This window comes from Hyperoodon ampullatus (genome assembly GCF_949752795.1).
Source record: "Hyperoodon ampullatus genome assembly, chromosome: 10".
Lineage (NCBI taxonomy): Eukaryota > Metazoa > Chordata > Mammalia > Artiodactyla > Ziphiidae > Hyperoodon > Hyperoodon ampullatus.
Window position 1 is genome coordinate 76,739,071 of NC_136923.1, and position 24,427 is coordinate 76,763,497.

Here is a 24,427-nt window from a genome sequence, read left to right on the forward strand (position 1 = left end):
ACCAAATTTAAAAACGAATTTCCTAGAAAACCTAACAAGAAAGGTAACACTGAATTGCTTTTTATCGGCCGGACACTGTGTTAAGCATTTTACAAATAACGCTTCCTTTTCTGGGCACTGCAACCCTGTGAGATCACAGCGTCGTCCCATTATACAGATGGGGAAAGTCCTGCTTAGAGACGTGAAGCACAGCTAGTGACCACGAGCAGATTCAGGTTTATACCAGCCCTGACTCCACTAGGGTTTCTTCTTTAACCACCAGGCCATCTGGTGGACCCAAGCCGGAAACCTTGCCAGTACTATAGAAAGTCAACTGCTCCTTTTAATATTCCGGTTTTCTTTTCTTTCTTCCTTTTTTTCCAGAGGTTGTTCCAAGCTATTTTAAGGAAATTAAACGAATTTAAAAGCAGGGAGGAGATATTTTATAACTAAAATATATAAAATATAAATATCTCCTCCTTGCTTTTAAATCAGCTACAAAATATAATTTGGGAGAAATTTGATGAACACAGAAGAAGTACACAAGGAGTTATTTTGTAGAAAGAAATAATATATGTAGAAAGTAAGATTAAGTGTAGCTGTTTTGAAGATGCTGGAAAAGTTTGTATGTGCTGGAAAATTGAAGAATACTTTAGAATCCTAGAGTTGTTAAGAAATAGAGTCTTTCAGAGAGTAGTTTTAGTTTTTCTTTAGAATATCAAGAAAATTAATAATAATAATCTAGGGAAAACCACCCATGTTATCTATGTGCATAGACAATGCTATTTTATTTTTATTTTATTTTAAATCTGTATAAGAGTTTCATTATAAATAGTATTTGTGAAGTGTTTAGAATAAGGCTTTTGTATTACAGAGCAGATGGCATGCTAATGGTGGCAAATAGCTTTCACCATATCTTTTAACTGTCACACTCGCCCAATTTCAGCTAAGAATGCCAGTGAGAATTGCCCGAGATACATTTCATCCAAGTAAGAAAGTCATCCCAGATGAGGTAGAGTGTGTTTTGGCCCCTGAATTGAAGAAAACTACACACAACTTCTGTTGGGATTATCTGGGTGTAGTTCCAGTGACTCTGCTTTTTTTCCTTCCCTTTGATATCTTTTTGGTTTGAAAAATTACAGAATTTCTCCCAGTGCTTTGTAATGTAGCAGTTAGTGATTTTTTTATTCCTTGGAAATACTTGAGAACTTCTCACTGGTGTTTTGTTTATAGCTTAACACTCCTGTTGGGATGCAACAGAATGCAGTAGACATAGATACAGGCACCATTAATGAAAGCAGGAAAAGTTCCGTTCATAGTTTGGAGATTAAAACTAGACTTGTAAACTCGCTGTTACTAGATTTATAAACTTGTTAAGGACCTGAAATTAGTAAGAGTACAGACAGTAAGGCTACGAATTGCTTCCTGAGTTTGGCCAATCCAGGGACTTCATCTTCATCCTGTGTAAAAATAAGAGGTTAGCCTAAATTATTTCTGTCTACTTTATAGTTTCACAATAGTATCATTCTGCCTGTCACAGTACAGACTTTTTCCCTAACATAACAGCTTTGTAACTGTGGATAAAAAAGAGACTAAATTTGAGAGCCTATTGTTTAACACTTTATGTATCCGCATTTTACAAACACAGAAACTGAAGCTGGTAGTTCTGCCCACAGTCGCCCGTCTACTAAATGTGAGCTCAAGTTCTGGGATCCTTCTGATTTCAGAGCCTCTAATCTTTCCACTTTGTCTGTGCTTCTAAGTCTGGGGACAAGAATCCAGCAGTGTGCTAAGGGGTTAGTGAACCCCAGGGTAAACAGCACATGTGCCTTGACCCTCCTATTCACTCAAGATTTGGGGAAGAAAGATTTTGATTTGTATGTATTTTGTGTGAGAGAGGGGCAGACACAGGTTTTTGTTTTATTGTTTTGCACTTGGGAAATGGGGTAAAACACATTCATGTTAAAAAACTCAGGTCTGTGGTATGGAGTACACATTTCACATAATTTTTGAGGTAAGATGAAACATCAGATGTTTCCTGTTTTGTGGCAGGACAATCCAGATGCTTTTAAGATTACAATTTCATTTCTCTCTACTCTTTTTTTTAATATAATGGTTTTATTAAGGTAAAATTCACATACTGTCTAGTTTACTCATTTAAAGTGTACAGTTTTACGAATTGTGCAATTGTGCAATTGTCAATTTGAGAACATTTTCATCACCCCAAAAAGAAACCTCATACCCATTAGCATTTACTCCTCATTTCTCCTCAACCCCTTGCTCCAGACAAATCTAATATACTTTCCATCTCTATAGATTTGCCTATCTAGGCATTTCATCTAAATAGAATCATACAATAAGTGATCTTTTGTGACTGCCTTTTTTTACTTAGCACAATGTTTCAGAGGTTTATCCAAGTTATAACATATATTTGCACTTCATTCCTTTTTATTGCCAAATAATATTCCATTGTGTGGATATACCACATCTTATCCATTTATCACTTACGGACATTTGAGATGTTTCCACTTCATGGCCCTTAGAGATAATGCTGCTGTGATCATTTGTGTACAAGTTTTATTGTTGACTTGTGTTTTAATTTCTCTGAGGCATATGCCTACTAGTAGATTTTCTGGGTCGTACGGTAGCTCTGTTTAAACTTTTGAAGAACTACCAGAATGTTTTCCAAGTGCCTGTACCATTTTCATTCTCACCAGAAGTGTATAAAAGTTCTAGTTTCTCTACATCCTTGCCAACACTTGTTATTATCTTTTTTATTATATCCATCCTAGTGGGTGTGAAGGGGTATCTCATTGTGGTTTTGATTTGCATTTCCCTGATGACTAATGATGTTGAACATATTTTCATGTGCTTATTTGCCATCTCTATAGCTGGAGAAATATCTTTTCAGATCCTTTGCTCATTTTTTAATTGGATTATTTAACTTTTAGTATTGAGTTGTTACACTTCTTTATATATTCTAGATATAAATCCTTTATCAGATATATGATTTGCAAATATTGTCTCCCGTTCTGTGGGTTTTCTTTTCTCTCCATTATATCCTTTGAAATGTAAAAGCTTTCAATTTTGGTGAAGTCCAATTTATTTATTTATGATTTTCATCACTTGTGCTTTTGTTGCTGTATCTTAGAAGGCTTTGCCTAACTCAAGGTCATGAAGACTTATTCCTATATTTTCTGCTAAGAGTTTCATAGTTTTAGCTCTTAATCTTGGTCATTTTGAGTTTATTTTTGTACATGGTATGAGCTGAGGGGTCCAAATTAATTCTTTTGCATGTGGATATACAGTTGTCTCGGCACCCCTCTGCTCTTAGAGGAACTCCGTTGGAAAAGTTTTAGACATACTGTGACATGATTCCTCAAAGGGCTTAGTTTTATAAACAATACTTTATGATGTATGGGTCTCAAGCACAGCATTACAAGAAATTGTGGTGTTGTAGAACAGAGTTCACTCAAGCTCGTCTTTGTTCTTCCAAGATGACAGCCAGATTCGTTGTTTGGATTATTTATGCCCCTATTTTGAGTATTTTATGTTTGAAAAGTATAAAGCCCTTGTCCTCTGAAAAATGGCACATACATAAATTTTGGTGTTATAGACTTTAGTTATATTATTTATTGAATGATTTTTTTTATTGACCTAAGAGAGTATTTGGGCAAAGAACTCATGTGTAGAAAGCAACTTTAAGAGGTTTGGAAACACAAATTATTACTGAAGAGCTGTTATAGGTCACCTATAGGTCACCTAGATAAACGATTATTGTCTCTGTAATACATCTTAGACAGACTGTGACAGCAGTGTGTGGTAAAAGGGAATTAAGGTTGACCATGATTTCTGTAACTGTTTCATAGTAATTTGCACATGAGTTGTGCCTGGATAATGGAGGGACTTGAATGCCAGGCAGAGGTGTTTCTGTATAGGCTGGGGGACTTTGAATACTGATTTTATTAAGGAAGTGTCATGGACAGGGCTATTCCTGGGAAGGTTAAGTTGGGAGCGGATGTTGGGTGAGTAAGGGGAAGGTGATTGAGGTAGGAAGGTCAGTTAAGAGATGGAAGGGCTCTGGACAGGAGGCACTGGGGACTTGAAGAAGTGTGGCAGGGGACTTACCTGGCGGTCCAGTGGTTAAGACTCTGCACTTCCAATGCAGAGGGCACAGGTTCAATCCCTGGTCAGAGAACTAAGATCCCACAGGCCTCTTGGCGTGGCAAAAAAATTAAAAAATAATTTAAAAAAAAGAGTATGGCAGCAGTGGAGACTCACTCTACCTAAATTACATATCCTATTTTCTTAGGAACCAAAGAAGATAGAGCCTGAAGGCAGTGAGATTTGTTTGGGGAAATCTGTTTTTTTGTAATCAGTAGATTGTTAAAAAAGAACCAAAAAATCAGGGAGCGCTCTGAGCCTAGGGTGTTAGGCAGGAGAGTTACAGTGGTCCCTCATTATCTGCAGGGAGATTGGTTCCAGGAGCCCCAGCAGATACCAAAATCTGCAGATGCTAAAGTCTCTTATATAAAATGGCATAGTACATGAATACAGTCAGCCCTCTGGATTTTCCATCCACAGTTGGTTGAATCCATGGATGTAAAACCTGTGGATATGGAGGGCCAACTGTATGTCTTTGACAGTAAAAAGGAAGTTTAAAAGGGAATTGGTGATGAAATGCATTTCAACAGCTGTTGCATTTCTTCAGAAATTACCGTGGCATCCAAATTCCTGTAGGCTTTGTCTGTTTGTCAGCCTCCTGTGAATATTGGGCAGGTTCAGATTGAGGTGGGACCTTTTTCTCAAGTAATATTTATTACTTACTCCCCTTTTTCATGCCAGTATTTTTCAACAGGAACTGATGATGAGCCAGTGTGGTAGAGTTTCCACCCCCTATTTCTGTGGATTAAAAAGAACTATAGGGTACCAGTCATTAAACTAGAAAAATAATCGCCCTCTCTGGAGCCTCTGAAAGCTTGGCGTTATTTCTGTTTTGTGCAAAAGGATTGTTTTTGTTTCTTCGTTTGTTCTTATTAAACCTTTAGAATAACTTTTGCTGCTGCAAACAAACAAGGCAACCCATTTGTATGGAGCACAAGAATGGCCCATATCCCCTTCAGAGCATGAAAAATGGGGCAGGACATATAACTGGACAAGTAAAGGCAATTTTTATTTTTTCCCACTTTATTCAGTTATCTTTCAGTAAGTGACGTTATTTAATTTTCAAGTTGATGTAGGTAAAGCTGGTGTATAAAAAGTTTATAAATGTTGGTTTTCTTCTCCTGATGACTAAACTTTTGAAACCTAATCCAACTCAAATAGCATTACTACTTATGAATTGTGTTTTTATATTTTAGGAACCCTGACTACCCTCCTTCAGCATGTTCACTATGAAGTTATTGCTGATATTTTTGTTTTCTGGACTTATAACTGGTTGTAGAGTGAACTCTTCCTGTACTTTGCCACCCAAGTTACTACTGGTATCCTTTGATGGCTTCAGAGCTGACTATCTACACAACTATGAATTTCCTCATCTCCAGAATTTTATCAAAGAAGGTGTCCTGGTAGAGCAGGTTAAAAATGTCTTTATCACAAAAACATTTCCAAACCACTACAGCATTGTGACAGGCCTGTATGAAGAAAGCCATGGCATTGTGGCTAATTCCATGTATGATGTCATCACAAAGAAACATTTTTCTGACATTAATGACAAGGATCCTTTTTGGTGGAATGAGGCAGTCCCTATTTGGGTGACCAATCAGCTTCAGGAAAACAGATCAAGTGCTGCTGCTATGTGGCCTGGTACCGACGTGCCCATTCACAATACCACACCTTCCTATTTCATGAATTACAGCCCCTCAGTGTCATTTGAGGAGAGACTCAGTAATGTCTCCACGTGGCTGAGCAATTCGAACCCACCTGTCACCTTTGCAGCACTCTATTGGGAAGAGCCAGACGCAAGTGGCCACAAATATGGCCCTGAAGATAAAGAAAACATGCGCCGAGTGTTGAAAGAAATAGATGACCATATCGGTGAGCTAGTTCACAAACTCAAGGTGTTAGGACTGTGGGAAGATCTTAATGTGATCATTACAAGTGATCATGGGATGACCCAGTGTTCTAAGGACAAGCTGATAAACTTGGATCTCTGCATCGACCCCTCAGACTACACTCTTATAGACTTGACCCCAGTTGCTGCAATACTTCCCAAAATAAGTAAGTAAACTTTTAGCCAAGGAATATTTGAATGGGGCAGTTGATTGAGGAGGAAGGGTTTTGTAAAAGAATGAAGCTCAGACTTTTTGTAGTTCACAGCCATACACTCCTATACTCACTCAGAGTGGGATTATGTTTTTCCCCTGATGTATAAGATTTTAGGCAATTAGCTTAAGGTTTAGGTTCAAAGGGATTATTTCTTCGCTTTTTTTTCTTAATTAATTAATTTATTTTTGGCTGCATTGGGTCTTCGTTGTTGCACGCAGGCTTTCTCTAGTTGTGGCGAGTGGGGGCTGCTCTTCGTTGCAGCGTGCAGGCTTCTCATTGCGGTGGCTTCTCTTGTTGCGGAGCATGGGCTCTTGGCACATGGGCTCAGTAGTTGTGGCATGCAGGCTCAGTAGTAGTGGCTCACGGGCTCTAGAGCACAGGCTCAGTAGTTGTGGCGCACAGGCTTAGTTGCCCTGCGGCATGTGAGATCTTCCCAGACCAGGGCTCCAAACCCGTGTCCCCTGCATTGGCAGGCAGATTCCCAACCACTGCACCACCAGGGAAGTCCCTCCTTGCTTTTTGATATATTTCTTTTTTTTAATTTTTATTTTTTTATTGAAGTATAGTTGATTTATAAGGTTTCTGGTGTACAGCAAGGAAATGCAGTTTTACATATATATATATATACATATATTCTTTTTCAGATTCTTTTCCATTATAGGTTATTATAAGATATTGAATATAGTTCCCTGTACTATACAGTAGGTCCTTGTTGATATATTTCTTACTTATTTACACTAATGGAAAAAGGAAATTTTTATCCTTAAAAAACATCTTGGACTTTTGTGTGAGATATACCCTTCATCTACTGATCTTAGAATTAGTAATTAGCAGTAATATGTAATTAGTTTATATTTACTTAGGAAGCTAGATGTGAAATTTGTCCTCTTTGTATAAAAGTCCACCAGGGATAATCACAAAATGAAAAGAGAGATATGTGAATGCTTGGAAAGGGGTGTGTGTGTGTGTGTGTGTGTGTGTGTCCCCAACACTGTTACATCATTATTATTGCTCTGTTTTTTTTAATGACTGAAGGGCTTTAATAGATAACATTGTTCAGGACTTATTTCCAGTTATTCTAGTTAGAAATATTTTTTCCTTATCAGTCAGCATGACTTTTTCCCTTTGCTGTTTCCTTTTCTTCCAGACAGAACAAAGGTTTATAACAAACTGAAAATCTGTGACCCTCACATGAATGTTTATCTCAAAGAAGACATTCCTGCCAGGTTTCATTACCAACATAATGATCGAATTCAACCTATTATTTTGGTTGCTGATGAAGGCTGGACAATTGTGCTAAATAAATCATCACCAAAATGTAAGTATTTATTTAGAATTTTTCTTTTGTATCCTAGGGATAAATCACACGTTGTGACATTGTTCCATTAACAGGATACTTTGATTTAGAGATGTTCACACAGTATAATTAGTTTGATTTTCAACTAGGTGATTCTCAGGTTTTCATCTGAGAGCAATTTTTAGAAACCACAGTTTCATCCTTAGATTAGAAGGTTGGGTGATCTTAAGGGTGAAGGGTGAAAACTTCAGTTACTGTCAGTAACTTTCAAGGCTGGTTCTCTTGATTTGTAAAAATAAGAGAGTAGTAAAGAAACAAAGAAAATAAAAGAGAGAGAAGTCAAGAAACAAAGTAAAAGGGGAGAGATTAGCTAGTTTAAATTCTTTTTTTGTGTTAAAAAAAAAATTTGTCCAAGTAACCTTAAGTCTTTCCCCAGTGATGAAATTGTTTACCTGAGTGCTACAGCTAGTTAGAACACTGGGCAAGAACCAGAAAGTATGCAAACAAAAATCGACCAAGTAAACAAAACAGATGGATCAAAATCTCTCCTCAAACTGAAGAAATGTATAGGGGAGAATTACAGCTTTTTACCCGTACGGTAAATTCAATTCAAGTACATTTTTCAAAAATCTGATTTTGTAAACCATAGCAGGGGTCAGAAAAGTTTTCTGTAAAAAGCCAAATAGTAAATATTTTAGGCTTTGTGGGACAGCTGGTCTGTCTCAACTACTCAATCCTACCTTTATAGTGGGAAAGCAGCCACAGGCAATACATAAACAAACTGTCATGGGGTGTTCCAATGAAGCTTCCTTTACAGAAACAGGCGGAGGGCTAAATTTGGCCAGGTGCTGTAGTCTGCAGATCCCTGATCTATAGCAGTTCAGACGCATCAGGCAAGGATAAGACTGAGGGCCATTAGAGTTTATGTATTATTGATACTTACATTGTATACTAATTATTGAAAACTTGGAAAATACAGAAAAGTTCAGAAAGGAGAACAAAAACTATCCATAATCCTTCAATACAGAAGTACAGTCAGTTGTTAATTGTGGGTGTTTTCCTCCTTCTAATCTTTTTCTCTGTTACATACAAATGCATATTTTTATTATTAAATTGTATGGTTTATATTATTCACATTATAATCATATTCATTTATATTACTGAAATCATAATACCTATATATGATGTTATATTATGCTTTTTATTGGTCACGTGGGTTGTTTTTATTATGAAATATTTCAAACATACGATTAAAGAATATGTAATACTGATACACTCATCACTTAGTCACCTGCCCTTCGTATGGAAGTAGGAGCTTATTAAATGTAACTGGTCTGCATTAAAAGGCAATATTTAAAAAAATAAAGCGAAAACTTGAGAATCTGGTATTGGAATGATATCAGGGACCGTCAGGTTTTTCTTTGAGTTAGACTTTGACTAGAGTTACAAGTTGGAGTCACCAGGTTAGACTTCACATTCAAGGCAAGAATCCCCTGGCCCTCCAGATGTTGAGGTGTCCATTAGCTGTCAGTAGACCAGTGGTGTATTCCACATCCTGTGCCTTGTCCAGGAGCAGCTGACATAGGTCAGGCTGCAGGCTCACTTCCTTGCCACTCACTGGTTTTACTCACTTCTGCTTTCCCCAGTTACTCAGGACCCTCAGGCCGACCACTCTTTTTACCACTGGTGCTGTTTGAAGTGGGCTTGTGCAAACAGTGCTGGACACTGGCAGGTGAAATACGTGGGGCTGGGACTGAGAGAGAAGCACATCAGGCTGAGAGAGAGTTTTAAAGCCTGAGGTCATGACCGATCGAGAAAAGGTGGGGGTCGTGTGTATGTGAAATAGATGACATGGCTGACTTGAAGAAAACAGAAAATTTTACTTCTGGCACCTGTTTGGCCCAACTAAGCAGAATTTTAATGGGAATTACACTGGCAAGAATTCAGTGTATTTACACTAGAAGCAAGTTATTTTGTAGTAGAAAAGCTGCTCTATTTACTAACATTATCTTGTTCTTTTCCAGTAGGTGACCATGGTTATGATAATTCTTTGCCTAGTATGAATCCGTTTCTAGCTGCCCACGGTCCTGCATTTCACAAAGGCTACCAGCACAGCACCATTAACATTGTGGATATTTATCCAATGATGTGCCACATCCTGGGATTAAAGCCACATCCCAATAATGGAACCTTTGGTCATACTAAGTGTTTGTTAGTGGACCAGTGGTGCATTAATCTCCCAGAAGCCATAGGGATTGTTATCGGTGCGCTCTTGGTCTTAACCACTCTGACCTGCCTCATCATAATCATGCAGAATAGACTCTCTGGACCCCGGCCATTTTCCCGACTTCAGCTACAAGATGATGATGATGATCCTTTAATTGGGTGACATGTGCTGGGGTTTATACAAAGTGGCTGTGATTAGGACACACCCAAGGAATGGTGTTACAACTATGAAAAAGTATACTTTGAAAGACAAAGATCTTAGGCCAAGCATGCTACAATTATTTTGTTTTTCCTTGTGTTTTGTTTTGCAGCATTAGCTAATATAAAAAACTCTGACCATAGAAAAAATTGCTAGTAAATCATTAGTTAACACCAACTGTTTCCCTAACTAGAAAGGTTTTTTTTAAGAAAAATACTGCCTTTGCCTTTTTTTTTTTTTGCAATGAAGATTAGACACATCTTTAGATGAAAATATGCAAAAATTTAGTGGGTATGCTTTTTGAATAAATTTTTACATTTGTAAATTATACAACAGAAATCTTTATAAAATGTGTGGATTTTGTGTATCAGGAAGGAAAACTTTCTTATATTTTTATATGTGCCTTTAATAGAGTTTGTATCCCAAGTAAACCCTTGAGGTAGGAAATTCTCTGTGATGGTTAGTTAAAATGGATCAAGCAGGCAGAAAAGATCTAGCATTATGAAGAAATTATTTTAAGAAAAACTATTATAGAAAACAAGCAAAGACCCTGTGATACAAAGCCTAAGTCTTCTTCACCAGTGTGTCTTTGTTAAGACCCTTAAGCTATTGAAGCCTCAAAAGTTAAACCTTTTGAAGAGTATTGCTAAGAAGAAATTAAGAAAATAGGGAAAAGTGCTTTTCTCACTTTGTAGTCAATGCCTTTGTGTAAGTTATTTAATTGTGTGTATGTATGTGCCAGTGTGTTGCATGTATGTGTGTACAGACTTTGTGTGACTTATAGCAGGTGGTGGGAGGTGAATGGCCTGGGAGCAGCCTCCCATATCCCCATAGAACCCAGCTCTCAGGAAAGGTTATAATTGCACTTCACTTTCGTGTACTTTCTTCTAACTCACAGGGTAAAATCATAATTTTTAAAAATTCGTTAATTTTTGTTACCATTTTTAACTTTCTCATGTTGTTTTTTGTAACCAGAGGTCTCCAGGCGCTGCCGAGAAATGTATGACTTGACTACAAATCTTGTTTTGATTGGGTCAGAATGAGGAAAAGAGATTTTTCTATTTACCTTTGGGAATTTTATGCCTTACTTTTTAGGCTATAGGGTAGCTAAATTTAAAATGGAATTTAGTATCTTTTGATCTTTTACATGAATCATATGTTAAGTGGCTGAAGAGACTCTCAGGACTCTGTTAACCTTCAGTAGCCTGAACGCTGCCTCTGCGTTTTTCTCCCATATTTGGTTCATAGAAATAATCACTCTGCTCATATTTTTTAAAACATACTTGTTCAGAGCGAAGGATTTGTTGTGAATAACTGTTATCCTAGCTTTGCTAAGTGGTACCTTCTAACAATCATAATTAGTAGGAAGAAACTGAATTGTGGCAGACGAGATTCTATTTGTTAGAGGAAAAATTGGGTTCAAGAACCATTCATCAACAGCTGAGGCAAGCACTTAATATTACTAGTGCGATCTTTAAAGTTTTGACAATATAAAATAAACTAGGGAACTGTTTTACAGATACAAAGATAACCTGCAGTAAATATGCAGCCCACTTAAATGTTGATTACCTGTGGTGGTCAAGAACAGTGGTGCCAGTCATCAAACATATAATTCATCCTGTGGTCATTGCTGATCTCCTGATCCTGGCATTTGGTGCCTATTGTACTTGGGGTTCTTGAGAAGCATTTCTACACCCTGCATGAATAGTCCATGCATGCAGTCGTAGGTGGCTGTATTAAGAACAGCATAATAAACAAATAAAACCACGAGGACTCATTTTGCTTTTTGACAGATTTTATTTCTGATGTTTTTGCCTCACATACAAGTTATCCTAAAGGTTAATAGTTGATCTGAACAAAATAATAGAATAATTTCTTTCTACTTCCATTTCCATTAAAAAAAAAGACAGGAGAACAGTCACATTTAAAGCAGTGAGCATTTTTTTGAAATGTCTAAAATACTAATTGAGGAGAGCTTGGTCTTTGCAGTGGTGTGAGCTTTAGTGGTTGTACTGGCTTGATTGGCAGTTATGAGTTTCAGAAATCGGTCCATAGCATCCATCCTGTGAGTGGATTTTATGGAGGATGGAATAGGAAGGGATGCCCCATCAGTGTCTCAGCCGTTTGAACAAAAGACCTATTTGTCTTGTTCTTTATTTCATTCTCAAAATACTAACTTGAATTAAAATTGTAAATGTTTGGGCTTCCCTGGTGGCGCAGTGGTTGAGAGTCCGCCTGCCGATGCAGGGGACATGGGTTCGTGCCCCGGTCCAGGAAGATCCCACATGCTGCGGAGCGGCTAGGCCCATGAGCCATGGCCACTGAGCCTGCACGTCTGGAGCCTGTGCTCCGCAACGGGAGAGGCCACAACAGTGAGAGGCCCGCGTACCGCAAAAAAAAAAAAAAAAAAAAAAAAAAAAATTGTAAATGTTTTATGTATATGTTGATGGGACAAGAAGAGTATTTAATCAAAGAGATGTTTATATATTATTATATTGAACTTTATGTTAATTCAGTTGTATCTTTAAAAATGATCACTTAAAGCCAATGACTCCTCTAGTACACTGAGAAAATATTTCAGTAAAGCCAGCCTTTTTCACTTGGTGTGTATTTTGTTAAATAATTGACTAATATGCTTCTGTGTTTTCTGGGTGGTAGAAAGTATTTGGCTCCAGGAAAGATTTAACTGTTTATGACAATACTCAAAGGTAATAGGAAAACTTTTTAGTAAGTTTGTTAATTCAGTGAGTGAATTCAGAATAAGTACATTTACTTATGTAAATGTAGGGACAGTTCTGCTGCTATTATTAACGTGCAAGTTCTTCTGGAAACAGCAATAGAATAAAAATTATTTCAGTCCTCTGTACCACTGGTTTTGTGTTATTGTTCCATTAAGCTTGGTATATGAATTGAAAGATACTTGGAACGTTAAAGGATTAAAAAAACCTTTGCCTTGTTCTTGGGTATTTCCTTCTCTTGCCCGTATCTGGTAAGCTTTAAGGATAATTGCATTTAATACCTTTTATTTGGAGGTTTTTACTTCATTGTGAGTATATAAAGCTACAAATGAAGGACAAAGATGAGATGGGAAATGTGTATTTATTGTAAATTCCTAAAATACTATGTAAATAAATGACATGAGTGTGCTTTAAAGAAATTTGTGTGTAGTGCCTTAAGTTAAATATATTTTGACCATATTGTTTGAATTCATAGTTATGACTTTGTTATGATTTTAAAAATTTTATGTGAATAAAATCTACCAAAACATTTTAACCATAATTATTCAATATACAATGTGATGTCATTGATGATTTTTTAATTTGTCACCTTCTCGCACAATATACATACCATGATAGATGTTGACATGACTTAGTAATACTGCAAAATCCACCTAGGCATTCATTACAATCTTTTTAAAACCAGGATTAAGTTTGTAACATTTAACCAAATTTTTAAAGCAGTGTATAAATATGCAATCCAACATAGGGACATCACTGGAAAGACAGCCAAGATCAATTTTGCAGAGTTTCTAGAACTATAATTTATTGACTTACAGTGGACAGGAAGAAGTTTGAAAAAAGGTCATTACAGAACACTCAGGGTGAGGGCGGGATTACAGTATTTATACTTTTTTTGTACATAGCCAGAGTATTTAGTGTCTTTTCTAATATAGATTCAACAAAGTTTCCTCTAATAGAGCAGTGATTAATTTCCTATTTTGACATTCACTGAATACTTCTAGGAACTGTGGGAAAACAAAAAAAAGGCACTTTACTTTGGAAGAGAGTTCTGTAGCATTTCAAAAGTGGTAAAACTTTATACTAACAAATTACTTTTGTCTACTCATGGTTTAACTCCTGGGCTAAGATCCTTGGATCCAGAACCATTTCCCAGGCCCTGTGCTTCCTGAAGTTTGGATGCCAGATTTACTGAATAAAGTTGATTCCAATAGAGAAAGAAAATTAAAACCAATTTCTTAATTAAAGATTGAGAAAGTTATAAACTATTCTACAAAAAAGTTTCAGGCCCCCAAAACAATGATCTTTTTTAGTGCCCCTTGGTTGTGTTTGATTATCCCTGTTATAGTTGCTTCATAAAACTAGTGTTGTAGAAAAAAATGCATGAGTTTTTGAGGGGAATATAACATTGATATCAAACCTGATAAAAATAGCATCAAAAAAAGAAAACTATAGATTTTCTAGAAATAGGTTCTTGTAAGAAACTGAAATTAATAATAGAATCGATCCTAATTTTACTTAAGAGGACAGAAAGCATTTTGAAAAGCAATTTTCAACTTAAATGGCAGGTGGCAAAGGGAGAAGAAATTGCAAAATACATGCTGAACAAGAAAAATCGTATCAGCTAATGAACTTCAAAATAGCCGATAGAGATTGTAGAGCAAACATGTCAGTGTTGTGGGGGGGGGTGGATTCCATTCCTTGGACCTTTTAAAAGTTCTTACTTACAGTTAGGAAGATGAGCTGGTCTACATGTTATTTCTATGTGCTAATTTGTGTTGACTGCATACAAAGTTTGACCACAGAGACATGCAGATAAAACCAAAACAACAACGAAACTATCGAAAAATGATGAGTGACTAGATATTTCCCCAGCAAAGTTTAAAATTTTATTTTCCTTCAGGTAAACTCTCCTGCTGATATTTTACAGGAAAATACGTATCTGTAGATAAAGGAAACCATTCAATAATCAAATCTTCATATCAGAATTTTAATGATTTCATCAGTGTTACAGAATCTACTCTCTTGTTACTACTAAGGTAATAGCACCCTCTAAAATGAATTTAATGCAACAATTAGTTTAAATACACAGATAGCACTTGAATAATAATGCTTTAAAATAGACCAATTTCATCTTTCAGTCATTAGATTGGCATCTCAATAACGCAGATAAGTTCATCGCTACAAAGCAAGCCAACACGAGTGGTCACGTGTTGTAAAATGTCTAATCCAGAGTTCAGACCTCTTGAGGAGTTTGCTATCTACCATCTCACTTCTCAGCTTTTTAATCTATAGTACATTTCCAGCGATTCCATTCTATCCCATTTAGAGGTTGTATTAATGACATGAGAATTAAGTGCTAACACTGTTTACTGGTATCATTTAAAAATAATTCATTCACCTGATTTTAGGAAGCACTTCAATTGTATTTTTCACTATGCCACTCTTGTCCTTTACATCTGGTTTATCCTTTCTGGAATACATTTACCACTTTACCTACTTTTAGCGAGTTGGTGCACAAATATACACAAAATCACAGTATTTTCTATGGGCCACGTGTCTATAAACTGGTTTCTATTTTCTTCAAGGAAAGCTATTCTTTCCAGGGCTTTCTCTTTCCTCTAAGAAACCATAGGTAACACTACCCTCTCCCTAACCAGCCTACTTAAGAGATCTAAGGCACATCTTTCCATGGTGGGAATGGGAAGCTGAGATGAACAGGCAGGTGAGAAAACCTACCCAGGAGGTAAAGTCTATTTGTGAACCTGGATTCATCTTTGATTCCAGTGAGCATTTGGTGAGTGGATATTCGGATATTTCAGGAAACAAGGCTATAATCTCAGCTCCTCTTGTTTCAATTACCTGTTACCTCTAGGAGTTTCACTATTTTTTTGCCACCAGGCACCCTTTAGCATTGTCCTGCGTACACTGCAAACAACAATGGTCCTGCCTAATTTTTTTTCCCCAAGTTTCTAATTTTTTTTTCCCCCAAGCTCCACAAATTTCTTTTCAAGGATTGCGTGGCCTACATTTTCCCTAATGTAGTTTGTGCTCTCTTGCCATTCTGGACCTTCACGTGCTGAAATCTAAAAGACGCTTGTGCTCTGTCACTACAGATTACTGGAAAGAAAACATTGTTTTATCTAATCTGATTTTTTAATGCGATTAATAGTGATTTAGTTTTCAAGGAAGCAAATAATTACAGAGCAAGAGAAAATATTGCTGAGATGGTGCCTGATGCCTTCTAGTCAGACCAGTGCTAGACTCGAGAGGAAAGAAATGTATATTCATGGTGTCTTATTATTATTTTTTTCAAGCCTACAGAGTAGAGGTCTCATGGTGTCTTACTATTAAAATCAGAGTAAAATGACTAATCAGGAAACAGCAATAATGAATTTCACGATGGAAACAACATACCTGGAATGAATCCATCAGTATTTGGATCTCTTTTTTGGGGGAAAAATAAAATGAAAACCCATGCCCATTGCAAAGAAATATGACAAGGAGTGCCCACAGATGCACCCTGCTGTTGGGAATGCATCTCTCCAAAATTGAATGTTCAAAGGTCATCACATTTCATTTTCAACAGTTTTCACTTTCTTCATGTTCTCCCAATTTAAGAAGATAGATAGATTTCTACAGTATTCAGGAATTATTAGAAATTTCATTCTGTTTGAACAAGGAATAACAGGTATTCTGGGACATGGGTGCAAAGTTGTCTTTTTCAACCGAGTTATCAGACGTAATTGTCAATAAAGTGCATTTCACATAAATGTACCCATTAGGAGAGTAATTTAAAGTGCAATATGTAAGGTACTTCACATAGTGCAAAGTTGTTAAATATACACATTGTATGTGCCAAGTCCAAATAAAGCAGGATCCTACCTACCAGAAGCCAGAGAGGACAATGGAAACATACCTCCCCATCTTTCATCCTTTGCAGGTATGTGTATTTTGGTCCATGTGCATGAATGTGTGTGTGTGTGTGTATGACTGCCTCTGCATATGTACGTAACTACTTAATGGTCTGTGCAAATGTCTGAAGCTGGTTTCCTAGAATTTGAAACCTTTAAACACTGACATAACTATGCAATCTCCACATCAAAGGAGCATCAGGCTTGTAATAATGGTTGAGATATTTCAGCCTGAAAATCTGGTAAGGCAGGTATTTGACTGCGAATTAAATGTTTAATGAAAATGATAAAAAACACAATAACTATAATGCTACCGAGAGAGACCCCTATGGAGTAAGCATATGGCTCCTCTTGTTCATTTTCTCTTGGTTTGACAGTACCATGGAGGAGAGGAGGGCTCTGTGTATAAGGACTTGCACTTGGAGTTGGTGAACTGAGCAGATCCTGGACGTTCCTGAGTGATCCGTTGTGTGGCACTGCAGTGATATTGAGGAGATGGCAGAGCAGGGGGTACAGATCTGTTGAGTTCATGGCCTCTTTTGTGAAATTCTTTCGGAAGGCAGGACCGTGGGCTAAAAACATGGGATGCATTTCTGCTAATGCATTGTCATAACCGTGGTTGCCTACTGTGAAGAGAGAATGCATGAACAAGTTAGCCAGCCAGATGGTATTAAAATGGAAATAATTGTATCATCAAATTGTGAACTTAAATGCACATTTTATCTAATTTGACTTTTAAATAAAAGTATCTTTTACAAATAATCTCTGCTGTTGTCAACACCACAATTCACTTCAGGAAACAAAAAGTCAAGTGATCACAAATCTTTCTCTCCAGGCAACACTACCTTCAGCAGCACAGGAAGAAGGGGAAAGAGCAAAGCTGAGGCAAGTCAGGGGAACATGAAAGTGATATTCTTTTCGTGGCAGGTAACCTAATATTCAACACATACTTGTGAGGTACCTACTATGTTCCAGCTTGTTCTAAAGATAAAGTGATAAAGGTGCTCTTAGTCATGAAGCCAATAAATTCATAATTACCAATAAAAGGAGGAAAATAATAAAGGAAAACAAAAGACACCACAAAAATCAAACTTCTAGTTACAGTTACAATCTGCTATCAAAAAATCAGGACTTGTGGGTAAAATCTTGACTTTGGTGGTTCAGATCAGGATCCAACTTAGCATTGTGTGCTTTCGTGTGGCTACAAAGAAGTAAAAACTTTAGGAGTCTCGTGACTCATCAAGTCAGAAGATGATACAAAATTGAAGGATGAAAACTCCTGCATAATAAAAGCTGCCTTTTATTTTTATTATTTTTTTGAATTTTATTTTATTTTTTTATACAGCAGGTTCTTATTAGGTATCCATTTTATACATATTAGTGTATATATGTCAATCCCAATCTCCCAATTCATCCCACCACCGCACGCCCCCCCGCCCACCCCTTTTCCCCCCTTGGTGTCCATAGATGTTCTCTACATCTGTGTCTCTTATTTCTGCCCAAAGCTGCCTTTTAAAGGCATGTGCGTCTAGCATAATAGGGTGCTACTGCTGATGAGACGGCAACCAAAGAAAACTGATGCACATATATACACTACCAAACGTAAAATAGATAGCTAGTGGGAAGCAGCCGCATAGCACAGGGAGATCAGCTCGGTGCTTTGTGACCACCTAGAGGGGTGGGATAGGGAGGGTGGGAGGGAGGGAGATGCAAGAGGGAAGAGATATGGGAACATATGTATATGTATAACTGATTCACTTTGTTATAAAGCAGAAACTAACACACCATTGTAAAGTAATTATACTCCAATAAAGATGTAAAAACTAAACTAAACTAAACTAAAATAAAATAAAGGTGGTGAGAAGGACTAGCAAATTAGCCTCTACTGCTTGTGTTTGCTACCAGGAAATATGCAATGAGAGCACAGCATTGCAAAAAGGAAAATCCTAAATTCATTCCTCCGAGAGTCACTCCTCAAAGTAATTCCCAACCTGCCCAGCAAAACCCATCTAAAGAAGTCATTCTTAGTGTCATGATTCTTTTGAGTTTATTATTCAAGTGAAAATAACGCTGGATTTATGAATCACTAGGAATCACCTGACGGGACTGTGCTATTCTAGTTAATTAATCGATAGTAACCTTGGGAAATGTGCCATTATATAATTTGTAATTGATTGGATGACTGCTGTGCTCATGTCTATGAAAAGTTAGATCTAGACTCTAATCGTGAAGGCAAAGATAAATCATATCACACTTCTTACTAGAAAATCAGATTTGAAGTGAACTCATTATGACTTAGAAAACTTTTCCCATGAAGAGGGACTTTGTTTCATAGTGGTAGCCCCTACAATAAATGCTTGATCCAGTAGACAGTATTTAATAATGCATGCCTAAGGGCAGAGGTTCTCAAACTTGAATCTTAAACTTGAGACCCCGGGGTAGGGGGATGGGTGCAGGTAAAAACACAGATTGCTGGGCTCTACCCTCACAGTTTCTAGTTCTGTAGATCTGGGTTGGGCCCAAGAATCTGCATTTCTAAGAAGTTCCCAGGTGATTTGGATGCTGCTGGTCCAGGGAACACACTTTGAGAACCACTGCTTTTGGACATTAGGGCTGAATTCTCTTATAGAACTCAGGCTGAGAAGGATTGTAGTAGCCAGTACTTAATTATTTGTTGAATAAATAATTATGGTTGAACATCATGTAACAGAAATAGGAGCACTATTAAGGCTTTCTACTCAAAATAGGTGTGACTCATCTAGTATGTGTAGTTCACCAAACCAAAATTTCAAGAGAGCCACTTACATTTATGTTAATTGTAAATTGTAATTCAATCTCCTCAGAGATAGCAGTTCTTTTTTGAGCAACCCCTCTAACATAAGAGCTACCTGCACAATACATGAAAACCTGAACATATAAAGGTGGCAACTATTCTCCTGGCCAAGGAAATTACTTTTAAAAGCCTTCTTAAAACAGCTCATCTGGCCTGATTAAATATTGTTTTACAGATTATTATCTATATGTAAAACCTGTTTTCAGGACCAGAACCCATGTACCTGTATGCATCTGCCAATATGCCTTACATATGCTCTACAAATGCCATGGCCAGGCAACTGCTTTTCTCTTTATCAATAAACATGATGGGAACCCAATTCTAGCTAAAGGGACACTTTGTTCATCTCTTATATGTATCAAGGACCAGTGCCTAAAAGAACATTTCTAGATAATGCTGACACCATGTGCTTGCTTCAACATTCAAGTAACAGAATGGAAACAACTCCCAGTGAATTGATTGGTAGTGCGTGTTAATATCTCCATCAGCTGGGAAAGTGGAACCCATCCAAGAGAGAGAATTTCAGATGGGGGGCTAGTTACAAAGGTGCTGAAGCTCAGAAGCAAACATGGGATGGCAAGGTTACCCAGTGAGTAGAACAGTGGGAACCTCCCATGGCCCCCAGGGCTGGAGGGAGAGAAGGAAGAGGTAGTGTCCCCAGAACCCCAAAGCCAGGACTACCCAGTAGGCACTGAGGCCACAGAGCAGGAAGTCGTCCAGAGCTGGGATCACAGAGGACATGAAGTCACTGTTAGAGACACAGCCTGGAGCAGAGAGAGTGGGGGAAAAATACCCGGGCTTTCTCCCAAACTCCAGCCTTCCACACTCTGCAAAGGTCCTCTATTGACCAAACTGAACCAGAAACCAGTTCTCAAAGGAGCCTGGGAAATTTAGTCTGTAGGGATCTGTCACTGCTGATACAAAGCAGAGAAGGGTAAGGGTGGGGAGATTGAGAGCAAATATGCAAATAACAGGCAAAATAAAAACGAGTGAAATCCTGTGGATGACTTTTCCATTTGACTAACTTGTTAAAAGCTATATGAGGGCTTCCCTGGTGGCGCAGTGGTTGAGAGTTCGCTTGCCGATGCAGGGGACACGGGTTCGTGCCCCGGTCCGGGAGGATCCCACATGCCGCGGAGCGGCTGGGCCCGTGAGCCATGGCCGCTGAGCCTGCGCGTCCAGAACCTGTGCTCCGCAATGGGAGAGGCCACAACAGTGAGAGGCCCGCATACCGCAAAAAAAAAAAAAAAAAAAAAAAAGCTATATGAGAAGGGAAAACTACACTTAAGGATAGCAGGGGGACCTCCCTGGTGGTCCAGTGGTTAAGACTCTGCGCTTCCAGTGCAGGGGGCGTGGGTTCGATCCCTGGGCGGGGAGCTAAGATCCCACAAGCTGCATGGTGTGGCCAAAAATAAATTTAAAAAAAAAAGGATAGCAGGAAGCTCTTTATTTTGCATGCTTTAATTTTAAATAGGATTTACATTATATTCTAAATTTATTCAGTGGAGATATCTCCAAAATTATACCACTAGGTATTCATTAGGAAAATATATCTTGATATATTTTTATCCATGCCAATATGCACTTCTTTTTTAGAAATGTTTCTAAGGTGTAAAGCAAAGCTGGCCTATATTTGGTAGAGCCAGAAGCGCAAAAGAAACTAGAAAGCTAGCAACTGAAAAGAAAAATAGAGATTAAACTCTTTTGAAATCAGAGTATAAAACAGATGCAGAAAATGATTCAATTTATAAAATTCAGTTAGGTTTTCCTCCAGAACATAACGGTTATAATAAGCAGTACTTATAATAAGCACTGTGCTTATCTTTGGTCTGAAGGCTTCAAGAGAAGTAAATGTTCCACTTTTAGGAGGTTACCTCATTTTAAAGCCCCAATAAATCTTTATTGGGATCTTTATTGGATCTTTATTTAGCTATTAATGTGTGACACTAGCTAGTTATTCGATCGATAAACAGACTGTTGAATACGGCAGAAACAACTCCCACTTAGCCTCCACTTTAGCAGACAACAATGCAGAATGGGGAGAAATACTATAACATACTCACACTGAAAGTCATCTGACTTATTCCGTAAAATATACCACCCTTCGTCAGCCACTGCGAGAATTGGCTGAATTCGACTGTTGTATTTGTAATGCCATCTTTCTGGAATCTCTTCTTTTTTGTAAACAGTCAGATTAGGATGAGCATGAGCTAGTGCTTCATAGACTTCATCAAATCTGCCTAAAAGAGAAGGATGAGGAGAGGTAGTCAGAACAAGACACTCACTGCTACAGCCAAAGAAACAACCATGGCAACAGAGGTCAATCAACGCAGACATCCTACTGACATAGACAGCCAGCAAGTTCAAGGTAATGAAGCCTCACCAGACACTTTAGAACTCCCATCTCCTTTGAGGAAATAATCTTGTTGGGGAAGCTGAGAAATAATCTTCTCTTAAAGTAAGTTCACCTTAAGAGAAGACATTTTATAGAACCAGAAATCTCTAATCCCTAAATACACACACACACACACACACACACACACACACACACACAGGTACTAAGTGGTGGCACAAAGTAAAACGTCAAGGGCACTGCAACATCCAAACAAAACCAAAGAGCTAAGTTCTGGTAGTTCTGAGTACAGAAATAGAGAATCTCAAGACAAGAAAATTCGGTAAATGGAGGGTGAGGGGTGGTCAAACGTTCTTTGAAACCCTGGAGGCGTTGCAGAAGTACTCCCTGTAACTTCAAACACAGTAAACCTGGGCAATATCTTTAATCCTTTTCTTGTTTTTCAAATCCATTTGTTGGGGCTTCCTCCCTGTCAACAAGGGAACACCATACCAACTTGATCAGGGGAACAGAAGGGTTAATGCAATTTTCTTAACCACAAAAGGTTGCTATTTTGTATTGAATTGGTAGAAATGTTTGTGTGCAGCTGCACGTGCCTGTTTTAACATTCACTGTTTCCTATGATCCTCTTAATTCCCCTACCAGGGATCTAACTCTCATTTGTGAACTCTTCAGCTTTTCAAGATCTGTTTTCTCATTTGATACCTAGACTAACCCCAGGAGGTGATAAAACAAACATCAGGAGTGCAAGTCTGAGTCTTGCTCTGCACTTACTTTTTGACCTGGGGATGTTAAACCTTTTGAGCTTGTTCACCTATCTTTAAAACAGAAATAGGGCTTCCCTGGTGGCGCAGTGGTTGAGAGTCCGCCTGCCGATGCAGGGGACACGGGTTCGTGCCCCGGTCCGGGAAGATCCCACATGCTGCGGAGCGGCTGGGCCTGTGAGCCATGGCCGCTGAGCCTGCGCGTCCGGAGCCTGTGCTCCTCAACGGGAGAGGCCACACAGTGAGAGGCCTGCATACCGCAAAAAAAAAAAAAAAAAAAAACCCAGAAATAATGAGAGACAGAGTTGGTATGAGGCTTCCAGGAGAGGTTTGTAAAAATCTGAGGTACTGTTACTACTTCCCCTGTTTACAGATAAGAAAACTAAATCTCAGGACGACCAAAACTCTCTCCTTCCTATACCCCACTGCTTCCCTATAAGCAGGTCCTAACTAAGGATCCATTGAAGGCCTTAGGGCTTCCATAAAATCACTGTTAACTGCAGGCACATTTTGTATCTATCTTCCCATCTCAATTTCTCTGAGAATGGAGGCTGTAGCTTTCACCATATCCAATGACTCCAAAATGGTTAAATGCGACTACCATAAATACATAAAGTATCAGTTTTAGTATTCTAGGAAAAAGTGAAAAATCAGACTCTGAGAAAAGAGAGTTTGTCTTTTCAGAGACTAAGGATTAAATCCCAGAATATTACCATGACAAAGGCAAGCACACTTGAAAGACACAGAAACAAAAATCCCCCACTCAATCGCACTGGGCACACGCAGACCAGGCCCCAGACCAGCAGTCAGTTCAGCCTTACCTTCTTTGGGCAAGACAGCTGCCACTGGCGACTGGTCAATCAGGGTATAGTGGTCTTTATCCAGATACTGGTCAAGCTCTATGATCCTTTCCTCAGAACACTGCGCCATTCCGTGATCACTTGTGATAATTAGGTTGAGAATGTTCCACAACTTTGCCTTTTTCAGCATTCGTATGAGATACCCTAACCTCTGGTCAGTATCTGAAATGACAGGCCCCATGAGTGGGCTGTCTGGTCCCAAATGGTGGCCCATGTCATCAGGTTCTTCCCAATAGAGAAGACCAAGATTGATGGGCTCTTTCGATGTAAACCATTCAATAATTTTGGCAACTCTCTCTTCGAATGAAACAGACTCATTGTAAGGCATATAGTAAGTAGGAAAGCTTTTATGTATTTTGACATCTGTTCCAGGCCACATGGCTGCACCACTCGTATGTCCTGCCCTCTGATTTGTGATCCATATTGGCGTTGCTTCTTCCCAAAACTCAGAATCATAAATGTTCATATTATCCGAGGAGAAAGATTTGTTCAGAACAGGATCAAACATGTCATTTGCCACAATGCCATGATTCTCGGCAAAGAGGCCAGTTACCAAACTATAATGGTTAGGGTAGGTCTTTGTAATAAAAATATTAGTAACTTGCTTCACATGGACACCATATTCTTTAACATGATGAAAATGGGGTGTTGGAACTCTGTATAAGTAATCCCAACGGAATCCATCAAATGAAACTAGTAGAACCTTTGGCTGGTCTGGTTGGAGAGAAAACGTAATTGAAAGTGTCAATGCAGCAAGTATGAAGGACACCCAGAGAAGTTTTGAAGTCATTTTCAAAGTACTTGATCAGTTCAGTGTAAGATAATCTGTTTAAGAAACATATAGAAGTTAATGGCAATAATTTTGTTTTGTATACTTCACCCAAAATGGAGAGGGATGGTGCTTAGTAATCCCAGTTACATCATAAATCACAGCCTGGAAGGATTATGCTGCAGAGCTTCATCTTAAACAAGAGACCTGGGGCTCCCTGTATAAATA

At 38.2% G+C, this 24,427-nt stretch overlaps 2 protein-coding genes across 3 annotated transcripts; one reads left to right on the top strand and one right to left on the bottom strand.

Moving 5' to 3' along the window:
- Positions 1-5,363: 5,363 nt before the first annotated feature.
- ENPP4 (ectonucleotide pyrophosphatase/phosphodiesterase 4) lies at positions 5,364-9,932 on the top strand (the record flags this gene model as incomplete). Of its 2 annotated transcripts, none has more annotated exons than XM_079712778.1 (3): positions 5,364-6,202; positions 7,398-7,564; positions 9,568-9,932. In XM_079712778.1, 3 exons carry the CDS (start codon positions 5,364-5,366, stop codon positions 9,930-9,932), a joined length of 1,371 nt encoding a protein of 456 aa, XP_079568904.1. The 2 variants fall into 2 exon arrangements, with proteins under 2 accessions (XP_079568904.1, XP_079568903.1); XM_079712777.1 differs by having other exon boundaries at positions 5,364-6,198; positions 7,394-7,564.
- Positions 9,933-16,818: 6,886 nt separating this feature from the next.
- ENPP5 (ectonucleotide pyrophosphatase/phosphodiesterase family member 5) lies at positions 16,819-24,220 on the bottom strand (the record flags this gene model as incomplete). The annotated part of the gene is made up of 3 exons (XM_079712364.1): positions 16,819-17,246; positions 21,517-21,693; positions 23,392-24,220. 3 exons carry the CDS (start codon positions 24,218-24,220, stop codon positions 16,819-16,821), a joined length of 1,434 nt encoding a protein of 477 aa, XP_079568490.1.
- Positions 24,221-24,427: the final 207 nt, after the last annotated feature.